The following is a 12611-nucleotide window of genomic DNA, read 5'->3' on the forward strand; positions in this document are numbered from 1 at the left end:
CGTATAAGGAAGTGTGCTGAATTATTCCTCTGTGTTTGAGGTGGCAATTAAGTAACTGGAAAAGTTTTACTTAAAATGAACTTGTTTCCTATGAGGGGGCTAAAAGAATGGCCACAGCACTAAATCAGTGCATCAGGTCATGAAAAATATTTCATACTGTAATATTACCTCTTGCCATGGAACGCATAATTCAAGTTGCTTTATGGATGCTGTGAAATAATGATAATTTGCTTTATTTTTATCACTTAATAAAAATCTTCTCTCTCTTGTGCCTAGATATTTGATTTGATGGATGCCAAAGCTCGTGCTGACTGCATCAAAGAAATAGATCTTCTCAAGGTAAAAGATTTGTTTAAAAAATGTGGAGCCATCATCACAGTATATTAAGTTTTTCATAGACATACGTAAAGTGTCCACTGTTGTTTGCATACTGTTTCTATAAGCCTCACTTGAACAGTTTTGTGATCTTTATTATTTTAAAAATTAACATTGAGTAGTAATAGAAAAAATGAATAATGCTTTTAAGTAGAAATTTATGCCAAAACTGCAATATTGTGAACAACTGTGTCCTACGTACAGTAAAATCCTGCTTTTCAAAATTGACTTTGCTGTTTCAGATAACAGTTTAGCACGCTATTGGCTATTATACATGGAAGCAAAATTCCTCTAAAATTGTAATGTCAGTCGTCATGTTGATCCTAAAATGCCATCATGTTCTTGTAAAGTATTTGTAAATCCTTCTTGTAAATGTATAATTTTTGTAATTTGTATCATAGTGAAATAGATTTTAGGGGTTGTTTTGTTTGCCTAAATAAGAATGTTTGTGTCAGTCTTAATAAATACAGTGTACTCTACGCTAAAATGTGAATTATTTTTTTGCTTTCTCAGCAACTGAATCATCCAAATGTAATTAAATATTATGCCTCGTTCATTGAAGACAATGAGCTGAACATAGTGTTGGAATTAGCAGATGCTGGAGATCTCTCTAGAATGATAAAGGTAGGGATTAACTTTTTAAAAAAAGTAAGAGCTTGTAATGTTCAACTTGGGCTTTTCATTCTGCATGCTCATCAGTGGGTGAAATGCAGTGAAAATGTTGGGAACTGTAGAGCAAAATGGAGTGCTTAGACTGACTTGGTTTTTTTTAATATATGCCCAGTATTGATGCTTCTGTAAGTATTTTTAACACTGTTGCCCAGAATGTAAGTGCAGATGGGGACATAAGTAGGCTGAAGTTATACTAGTACCGGGGAGAAGAAAAAAAAGCCTGTAAAGAAAAGCACTGTCACCACCATTTAGAACAATACGTTTTAACGGCGTTCCTGATTTTTTTGGTACAGTTGTTTTGTGTTCCAATATTCTATTCTCTGTAATAGTATGGAAGCAGAGAATAACTGATGTGTGGCAGAAGTGTCTTCTAGATCTTTAACTTGAACTGCTAACCACTCTGAAAATATGTTTTGTATTTGTTTGGCATCACATGCAGTGAGCTTACTGATATGTGGTTGTGCATTATGGGTTAATTGCGCTTTTTTGAAGTTCTTAAATGCCTGTTTTTAGCTAATGAGAAACATTTATCCAAGACCCATTCTATAAACTTTTGTATTCTCAAACTTATACTAACTTTTAACTGCCTTTTTTAATCTTTCTTTGTTGTCTGACAACTACTTCCCTTCTTTCCTTTCCCTTTTTCCACTGGATCTTGGGTTTAGCATGTCCTTTTGGGGTACTTTCTTGTTGCACACCATGTTATTGCTGTCAACAGAGCACACCATCACTCTGGACACAAACAGTGCCAGTCAATGAGTGTTGACTCAGCAGCAGCCGGGCACAGAACAAAGTTATGCTGTTTTGCTACATGAATAGAGAATGTTAATTTCTTCATTAATGACTTTCATACCGATTTTTTAAAAATTTTTTTTGTTTTTGAGCTTTTGAAGCATATTCCTTTCTAAGTTGATAATTGTAAGGTAGGACAGTCAAAATTTAGTTCTAAGCAGGTTGACAGCGTCTGTTAATATTTATAGCCAAACGTGATATTTTTCTTCATCTCATAAATTATTAATTCTGTGGGCTTACATTTCATAAAACATAAAGGAAGGTTTGTCTTTTCTTTTGAATGTTCAGTTTTGACACAACAGTTATTAATATGAGTGCTCTGTGACAGATTGCCTTATGGCATGTCTGGTCTTATGACCCATTGAAGCTTTTTCTTTTTCCCTTGCTTTTTTTTTTTTATTATTTAATTTTAGATCTGGTGTGTGGCTTTTTCAGTGCAGTTGGCCTCATTATACCTTGTCCAAGTCGGTGGGTATTTCTTACAGGATCGATCTTGGAGGCACTTTGTGGTTGTCCTCTTAACACAGGGATCATGTTTAATGTAGCAGACTTAGATTGCTGTTTGATGTTAATGACAGCCTATCAGGCTGTTATTAAATATGTATGAGGTGTCACAATGCACTCTGTCTTCATGCTGCTGGTGGAGGAAATGATTTGGTAGATTACTTTGACGATGTGAGTTTAAATGTGGGGCACTCCAGTTGTGTAGCATCTTCTTAAACAAGTATTTTAAAAATTGCTTGAAAAATAAATGATAATGGTATGGAAACTTCCTAGAAGTGTGGCTGCCTGTCACACTACCACAGTAAATAACTATATTGTGTTAAGACAAGCCATGCTTTGGTTTCCAGTGTTCTTGCTAGAATGCTGTTCTGAGTTTGTTGGAAAATGTTGAGACACTCCCAGAAGAGTGTTTGGGTATCAGGCTCCTTGTGTGATTTGTAGAAGGGATCAAGTATGTTTTTGAAATTGTAAATGACCACAGCTTGAATGACACTGAAACCAAAATTAATGTGAGGGAAAACTACTTAACTAGTTTACTGGGTATTTGTTATGACTTTATTGGCACATCAGAGAATACTTACAAGGCTGCTGTGCCTCACAGTGCACCTTAATGAATTCTTTAGTTCTTCTCTTAATGAACCACATCCTTGCTGCCCAGCTTTTATATCATCCCTCTTGTTACCTGTGAATAATACTCTCTTTGTCCTCATTGAGTAGACAACTGAGGAAAATCACTTGGTGCATTCATATGCATTCTAATAGAATTCATAGAATCTGTTCTATGTCCAAAAAAAAAGCAGCTGTGCATTGGCATTTGCATATCACATAATGAAATCAGAGGTATCTCCTGTTCTCTCTGCCTCTGTGTTTATGTATGTACATACACAGATTTAATCCACTTTACCTTAATTATTTTTTTAATTACCTCTGTCACAGGGAGATGTTTCAATATAGCCTCCCTTCTCAAAAGCAGGAGGATCTGAAATTGGTGATTTCTTACCATACAGCTTTTAATGGCCTGTTAGAATTCTTGGACAGGTCAAGTCACTGAGAGGCAGACGTCAGTGAGGGGGAAATACTTGCATTTGGCTCACAGTTGATTTTTCACTAGAACTTGAACCTCAGCACAAGTTAGAAGTGTAACCCTTGTGTGGGGATGGTGAAAGAAGGGAAAATTCTTGATTTTCTGTATCTGTGAATTAGGTTGCTGGATACTATTACCTCAAAAATTGTACGGGTAAATAATTATTTACTATTGTTCTGTTTCTCAGTTGCTCAGGGTCTGTTGTTTGTTGGTGTCTGTGGTCTCTACTGAGGAACCTGTGATAGTCTGTGGCTGCCAAGGTTAAGGGTAGTTCATGAGAACTGTTGTTACCTCATAATAGCACCTCCTTGTGCAATACAATATGTTGTAAGACAGGTTTGAGGCTTTGATCCCTTTTCGTATTAGTCATGGTTCTCCTCTACCACAAGCAAGGTGAACATTTTCTGTGGATTTTTTAGTTTGGGATTTTTTTTTTTCCCAAGCAACAGTTGATATATTAGATAAAGAAAATGCCACAAATAAAGAAGAATCTACTAATTGAATTAATCAAGGAAATGCATTATAATAATTCAGTAAAAAGAACTAGTTAGTAAAGTCTGTCCTGAAGATGATGAAATAAGAGAATTTGAATTATCTTGCAGAATAATTAGCATATTATTTAAGATTAAGTGTAAGTTATTAGACTTGTAAGAAGGGATATTATCAAGACACTAAAATGTTGTTTTTTTTCTTTAACTCAGCAATAAACTTCTAGGTCTATTTAATTTCTGCAGATATTTTTAGGTTTTAGGTTCTTTCAGCAAATAATCTTAGTGCATCAAAAAAAATGCAAACTCTAAACTGAATATGTCATATAGATCTTAAGGAAGTTAAACATGTTTTGGGAACAAGTATGAAAGCTTTCATCTAAAAAATTGAAAATATGTTTCCAGCTTTCTCAAGATAGATGGAAAATAACTTGAATTCTACAAAATGTCACCTAGGACTTCACCCACTCTTCAGAAGTCACTTTTTGTGTGTATTTTTTTCAACTTTCAAATAAAGAAATAAACATACTATAATTAGCTAGGTAAAATGAGACAAATATTCTAAAACCTTTCATCAGCATGAAGTTCATATTGATACCTGAGGTTTCTGTAGTTGGGAACAGAGAGTTCTTTGTCCTTAAACTTGTTTTTTGTAGGGTAGTCAAAATACAGGGATAGTCACTTCTTTCCAAGCAGCTGATACATATCTTAATAGCTCCTTGCAGTAGCTGGAGCTCTGTTTAGACTTGTTTGAAATCTCATTGATTATCATTCTGATGTTTCACCAGTGGTGGATATTTGGGCTTCACTGTATGAAACTGCAACAGGCAGTGTCTCCCCTCCACATGGTCTGGAATGCAGACTCTCCTTCCCGTGCCAAAATATATTAGCAGTGGGATCTTTTTAAACGTCTTGCTCTGAGGTTGACTGGTGTGCCTGGGCTGCGTTTAGGGGCAGCTTGCTCTTTTTTAAGTGCTTAAAGACTGGAAGCAACATTGACCTGTAACTTTAGCAGTTGTAGGAGATAGTTGGTGTTCCTGTTTGAAAGGCTGGTGGGAAAAATGATGTTTCCTGCGTATTTTGAATGGCAGTGTTGCAGAAAGTGTTTTCTGCCATGCACACACATGTATAGCAGGACTGTTTGCTGCTAGGATTGCCAGATATTTAGCTGTGTGAGTGGGTTTTCAGTTTGTCAAAATACAGCAATTTTGTGCTAAAATATTTCATGCCAACATTTCATTTTAAGATCTAGCAACTATTGAATCTGAAGTATTCTAATCCCCTTGTGCCTTGAAACAGAAGTAAAACTTGGAAAGGGGATTTTTCTTACAATAATGGCTGTGAAAACTCACCTAAACATAAATTCTTCTAACATGCGTGTTTAACAGAAATTGCTGGGGCAAAGTAGCCAAGTGGAGAATTTCTGTGTGTGTAGAGCTGTCTGAATCTTTTGCATCCCTTGGTGCTGACAGCACTGCCTACAAGCTGAGTAGCTATCAGTGCTTTGACCTATAGTATGGGTGACTGAAATGGCATTGCCAGAAATAGCTTTTTCCAGATGCTTTGGATGGGCTGAAGCTTTCCTGCCTCTTGGAGGGTATTTATTCTTTCTAATGGGGAAGGGAGTAATCTGAGATGAGTGTGAAGAAGACAAAAGATGAGGCAGACAGGAGTAGACTGGGACAAACAGCTAAGTAATCCTTAAGTGAGGAGAGAGAGAGGATCTGACTGGGAATAAGGACGACAAGTACACCTCTATGAGCTGGTTTGCAGTGTTTGAGAGAAGGTAGACAGGAAAGTTATGACACAAGGAGTAGACTGAGGAGTGGAAGAGAATTAATATAAGAGTACTGGACTGGGAAACTATGAAACGGGGTTTCCAATACTAGGGATGAGCACAGGGAGATTAGAGAAGAGCTAATGTGTTGCCAGTGAACAGGACTTACTGGGCAAGGATCCTAGAGATAGACAAAGGGGCTGCCAACAGGGAGAGAGCCTGGATGGGATAACTCGAACTGGCTGGGAACAGGATGTGTTGTGACTCAGTGTTGAGGGTACAGCTACTCTGTGTAGAAATCATTGTGTCCATGCTGCCTTCTTTGCCACAATGGTCGTTTCCAAGGCAGGGAGTTTGAAAGACAAAGGTTTCGTGGTTAATACAAGATTTTTCCAAAGACCATCCTTACTTACTGGTACTGTTCCTAAAGGATACTGTATAAACCACTTCAACCACTACTTTTTGGTGGGAATTGTAATTGCTTGTTTGGTATTTCTGACAATCAAGGAAAAACTCTGGGTCTTGATCTGTAGAAGTATTGAACGTTCACAGCTTCATCAGTTCTGAGTGGAAACCGTGCTTTGAAGATGAACTGTTTCATAAAGGTATGTACATTGAGAGGGAGGTACTTAAATTGGTGCCAGAATTAATTAACACTTTTGATCTTAATTCTTTGCCCATGTTCTAATCTGTAAAATGGGAATATTACTACATCGTCATTTCTAAGGCCATTTGTGAAGATAAACTTCACAAAGTTTATTTTATTAGTTTGATTTTCCGATAATGCATACCAGGAAGCTGTTCCCCTCCCTGAAACTTATATTTAATAATAGGGTTTGAATAGTGCACAATAAATAAAGCCTAGAGACATTTTCAAGCTGCTCATTAACTGAGTGTCATGAATGAAAGAGTAGAGGGTCTTTTAACCTAAAGAAAACAGAACTGAAAACTGCATGCACACACACACACTCTCGAGGGGGAGAAGTTATGGTGGCTTTAATTCTGAAATTTTCCTCGTACATATATTTATGTCCAGATAATTGACATTGTGATTCTAGAAAAAGTACTTTTAAAGTAGTCTTCTCTGCATGTCTGTGTATTTTTTTTTCTCATCATCATACTGACTTATCTTGATCTATAGATGCAAATTTTAAAACATGGAATCTGATTGTTTTGTTTTTCAACAGTATCTGCTTTATTTTTCCCCCATGACTGTTGGATTTAATTTAAAGAGCAGAAAACCCCACTACCACCACTCCCATGCCAAACCTCCTGATTTGAAGTGTTTTTATTGAGCACATGGTTATATTTTATAATATAGACCAGTTTTGCACTTTGCTGGAGCCACATCATTGATATATGTTAAAACCTTCAAAATATCTTTTTCCTCAGTGGTTGGGTGGTTTTTTTTGTTTGGTTGGTTGGGTTTTTTTTTGTGTTCTGTATCACTTTTACGTTAGCTTTTTTGCATACTCATTTTTGAATAAAACTTTAAAAGATAGAATGTAGCTTGAAGAAGCCTGTAATATAATAGGATAGTGTAACACAGAGTGTGCTAATTACAGATCAAAGCTAAACTATTTTTATGTGCCTTTTCCTAAAGGAGGAGCTTGGGGCTTTGAACTAGTCAGGCTAATTTTTGCCACTAATCTTTTTTAAAGCTACTACAAAACTTTTTTAACCCCCTATAATTAAAAAAATAGTGCATCCTTATTCAGCTTTGCATATATATGTTATCTGTGCAGCAAGTATAAAAGGCAGGGCTGGGTGTTCTGAGGGGGAAATGGTCACTCTGCAGATGGAGCTGCGAAGCCTTAAAAAGTCAAGGCATAGAGCCCTGCCAAGGTAGGAAAGCAGGTTCTGGTCAGCTTTTGCTCTACACGTGTGTTATTGGGGTGTCTGAGAGGTGCTGGGCTGTCACCTTTGCTGTCAGCCACAGGTAACCACAGGGAGAGCAGTGCCAGCAGTTTACCATTGGCAAGTTACATACATGTGCTGGCAGAATGAAAGCTGGCTGGTCCTGCAGTTCATAATCAGAGGGATAATTGGGCTGGGTAATTGCCAGGCAGCCTTGTTAGTTTTTCTATGAGTTGGCCATTGTCTGTGTCTGCCACTGGAACAATAAGAATAAGCAGGCAGATTTTCTACTAAAATAATTATACTATCAACAGTCTTTTGTCTTGTGGTCAGTCCCCTTCACAGGCATCACACCTGAAGCTATTGTGTAAGTACTGGCTGAACATGTAGGGAAAGTAATGGTATCACTCAGCTGTGAAAGGTTAAATTGGTAGGAAACTCGATTTAACTTACGTGGGCTGTTCAAGTAGCTCTAACTGGGCAGAAAGGCTTTGGAGATTTCATCTCCTCCTTTGCCCACTGATGGTGAATTGTCTGTGAGGCTTTAAGGAGCAGGGAGAATTGAAAGATTTTATTAAATTAGTAGTTCAGGGTACTTTTCTTGTTTGCAGTGTCCTGCAAACAATACTTGGAGTTTCGTTTTAATTTTTCCCACGGTTATGTTTGAGAAATTCACACTGTCAGTGTTTGTGCAGTATGAAAAACTTGCTGAGAATGAAGAGAAACCAAACCTGTCTGCCTTGTTTGTAGAGAGAAAAAAGTTAAGATGATAGCCTCTTTACTTACTGTGTCATGCTATTGCTTTTTATTAGCAAGTAGAAATAATGATTCAAGCATGAATTTCACCTTCTTCATGCTAAACCAGTTTTCCTACAGGGAATTTTTGAAGAGAGATGCATGTAAATAAATACTGTTGAATTTAAACATGTGGCTGTGTGTTTTAAGAAGCCCTACTCAGTGGTAACATCAGGGACGTGGAAAATGATGCAGTATTGGAAATTTGTTATTAGTGGCTCTGCAAGTAGATCTGATTTCAGTAGGTGTCTTTAATTTCTGAACACTGTATGTTCTTGCTTTTTTGCGTCAGCAAAAACATTAGGTGGAACAGAGTGACTGTAGGTGGACTGCTCGATAAGGAAAAATTATGTGAATCCTTGCAGAGGAAGTTGGATAAAAATAGATATATATAAAGTGACTTAGTTCAGAGCTTTCTAAGAAATCTGAGTTTAACCAGGAGTCTTATTAACAGTCTGATTATTAGCATGAAAGAATGCATACTAAAATGGAAAATATGAAAAATTCTACTTGCATTTTTTACAAGGCTTATTATTTCTTGTAAGTAGCTGTATGTGATAATAGTTTGAGAGGATGCTTCTATCTCAATTCTGTGGTGTCCATGTGGCGTGTTCTTTTTTTTTTTTTTCCCCTCAAAGAAAGACCACAGTTTAATTCTAATTTGTCCCTCTGATGCTTGTAGGTACTTCTGTTAGTACCATTATTTTATATGCTGGTTTTTGTCCTGTGTCTTAGTCTTTTGTTGCTCTGGATTAAGTAAAGTTTGTTGTGTACTGAGATGACTAATAGAGGAAGATTTGGTTTTTTGAAACACTTTTTTTGCGGAGCGTTAAAGGGAAAAGGTAAATGTATGGCATCTTCAGTAACTGGAGATGTAAGCGACTGTAAATAAAAGCTGGAAAAAGAAATAGGTAAATATTTTCATTTTAGTCACTTTGTTGGCTGAATACTTGCTGTTTTCTGTATGTTCAATTGGTAGATGCCAAATAGCTTGGGTTTGGTTTTTTTTTGTATTTGTTCTCTTTTTACAACTAAGAGACAGCTGCTGCTCTTGAAATGTAGGCAAATTTGATCACGCTGTGATCAAATTGAGTGAATGAATCAGGATGTTGTGGGAAGTTCTATTTTTGTTCTGCGTAGAAAGCAAAGAAAAATGGAGAAAATTTACCATGGTCTAAAGAGATGGGTAGCTGAATTCATGAAGAGCAGAGCCAGACAAAACTCCTGTGATGATGCATTGGTACTAGGTTTTTAAATAGAAAATAAGACTTAAGTAGGTAATTAATTTCTATATACTTGAGTCTCCAAAATACAGAGATGCTGAGGTTTGTCTTCAGTGGTCTGTCTTCTTGGCCTTGCATGCCCTTGCCAGTTCTGGTTTGTTTCTGTTGTATTCACAGAGTGAGAACCCTTGGTTGTACTTCCATAATTTCCTGTTACAGCTGCCTGACCCCCTCTTTCCTCTTTCTGTTCTTTCTGCTAATCCATATTAAAAAGGGCTCCCAAAGAAACACAGCCAGAAATGGTCCAGAACTTCATTACTTATTACTTGAAAATTCTGTGTAATAATAATTTTTGCATCACTTTGCTCTTGAAGTTCAGATTTCTTCCCACTAGTATCTGTTGTTGAATCACTGTGTTCTGATAAGTGTATGCAATAAAATGTAACCCTCTCTTACATTTTATATTTTTGGAAGCCAGAAGTGAAGTTTTGTCATGAGAACAAGATGATGCAATCTAGAGTCTCACCAAATGGTGAAAGGAAAAGGAATCTGTCTTATCATTTTTCTCATTTCACTTTTCCCCCAAATATAGTCTTTCAGAAGGTAACTCTAGGCAACAGCCTGTGCAGTGAAAAATTCAGGTATATATTCTTGTGGGTTTATTTGACAGTTTCACAATTCTGTTCTTTATTTTAAAGTAATGACTCTGCAAAATTATCAACTGTCATCAGGAGAATTTCATAAAACGTCTTGCTTTCTTTAGTCCAGTTTGTTTCTTAAACACTCATTGGGTTGTCTTCTTTTAATTTATTCCTATTTTTTTTTCCCTATTCAATGAGGCCTAAAGCAGAGTAAATCACACCGTAAAATCCTCTGATACACCCAAATCAGAACTGAATACTAAATTTTTTCCAAGCATGGTTACTGAGATGTAGGCAGTCATATCTGAAATTTCTAGTTGTGTTTAAATCGTCTACGTTCACTGTCTACTCACCCGCAGGAAATCCTTAAGTTTCTTATGAAGTCCAAACATAGTCCTGGGTATTCTCTGAACTGTGCCTGTAAAGTCTAGGTAAAACCATTTGCTAATTGCTGTCATTTTTACTTTTGGAATTTGACCTTTAAAGCATCATCTTTAGAAACTCAGTATATTATTTCATGCTTTTATATTGACTTGAAACTTTTCCCCCCCATCTATCATTTACTCTTTTTTTTTTTTTTTTATACCACCAAGAAACTTAACAGCGTATGCTTTTCAGGTACAGGGCAGCTATGTTTAACTTCACTAGGATAGAAACATTTGGAGAATATTTTATTTTTCTTTTAGCAATCCATCAGAGATTAAGGAGAGTTACATTTTCTCATTAGGAAACTGTTCGGTTATTCTGTAAAAAGGGACGAAAATACAAACATTGTTAGCAAATGTATCAGCTTTTCTCCGTCCTCTTTAGACAAATTCTGTGGGGTTAAGTAATAATATTGATGCTTTCAGGAAGAGATTAATATTATCCTGCAAAATTATTAATGGCTTCAGTAGAATGAGACTACATCTAACACACTTATATTGCATCCTTGCTCTGTAACAAGTGAAGCAAATTTTTTAGTGCACAGTCAGCTACAGTGTTACAGATGGCAAGTGAATAAAATGTTAAAACTTGTACATAAATACTTGGAAAGTACACTGATGTACATTGGAATGGAAATCTGTAATGGAAAATCTTCCCATTTCAGACATTTTGTGAATGGCATTTCATCACTGCTTGTACTTACATTCAAGTTAAAAAAAAAATAATTCAGAATATTTAAATAAAGTACGTAGTTATAATTATGATAATTTCAGGATGCATTTTAAATCAAGGAACTATACTTTCATGTGCACATACTTACATGTATTGTGTATTTGTTTTTAAATTAAAAGAAACCTGGTCTCCATCTTCCTGTTGACATCAAACAATCCTCTGATATGCAAATCCAGCTATGGGGAGAACAGATACACAGGGTTTGTTTGGATTCAGTCCAAGACTGAAAGAAAATTGTATTTAAAGATGTAATTTATATGCTTTGCCTCATTTAAATGAAAATGCATTTTGAAATAATCCCTATAGCTAAAAACATTTTGGTGGAATGTTATGATCCTTTGTATCGCTGATGCATTTTGCTACAGCTAGTTTAAAACCATCTTTCTCATCCTCCTGCATGTCTCTTACGTGTAGATGCAGCTGTCAAGCATATTTTAACATAGTATGTGGACGTATTTTTATTTTTCCAAACTAATGTTTGTTATGTGAACTTTCTTAGGGTGTGCATGAGTGTGAAGTGTGTGTGTGTGTACCCACACTAAGATACATATAAGTGCTTTGCTTTACATCTAAAATTTTGCTAATATTAATGTGTAGGTATTTTCTTCATGTGTTTAAAATCTAACATATTACAGTTTCTTTAAAAAGAAAGGCTAAATGAGCAACAATTTGTCAGTCTTCTTACCTTTAGCTGCAAAATTTATAATTATTAAACTTGTACATTTTAGCATTGGCTGAATTCCAGGTTTTCAGTTTGTGTCTTTGGAGGACTGTGGTTCCAGTTCCTGAATATAATATTTGGAGAAGATGTGTGTAACAGAGCATATTTGTTTCTCGTAAGCTTTAACAGGCCATTGAAGTGTTACCAGTGATCAGTAATGGTATTTTTTATACAGGATGGAAAGTATTTGAACAGGAGTTAGATCACTGTGAAACTTGCAGAAATCAGTTCCTTTAGTCTCCTTTTATGTATTGCAAAAGTTTGTAAGACTAATCTAATCAACCCTTTTTACATGATCTTTGTGACTGTGTGTCACTACTGTTGTGTTTTTCTTTTATTTAGAAAACGAGGGTATGGAAATCAGTGTTGGTGTAAGGAAGTATTTAGTTTAGGAAGTTCTGTGGCACATATCTTTATATCTGACCTTTATTTGTTCTGTATCCACTTCATGCTAGACTATTCTGACCCCATTAATCCAGCAATGAGGATTGGAAAATACTGTTTAAATCCCTTTTTGGGATAGC

General features: G+C 36.0%; 1 protein-coding gene across 5 annotated transcripts in view; it reads left to right on the forward strand.

Annotated features, from left to right (window-relative positions):
• NEK7 (NIMA related kinase 7) overlaps nt 1-12611 on the forward strand; it is a 61877-nt gene that overhangs the window by 25943 nt on the left and 23323 nt on the right. For all 5 annotated transcript variants that reach the window (XR_001877709.1, XM_017832929.1, XM_017832932.1 and 2 more), the window contains 2 exons: nt 277-339; nt 889-999. Coding sequence is in view for 4 of the 5 variants with exons in the window: in XM_017832929.1 (XP_017688418.1) it covers nt 277-339; nt 889-999 (174 nt within the window). In the remaining variant the exon portion in view is untranslated. The remainder of the gene's footprint in view (nt 1-276; nt 340-888; nt 1000-12611) is intronic.

Source organism: Lepidothrix coronata, unplaced genomic scaffold (genome assembly GCF_001604755.1).
Source record: "Lepidothrix coronata isolate B3197 unplaced genomic scaffold, Lepidothrix_coronata-1.0 Scaffold209, whole genome shotgun sequence".
Taxonomy (NCBI): Eukaryota; Metazoa; Chordata; class Aves; order Passeriformes; family Pipridae; genus Lepidothrix; species Lepidothrix coronata.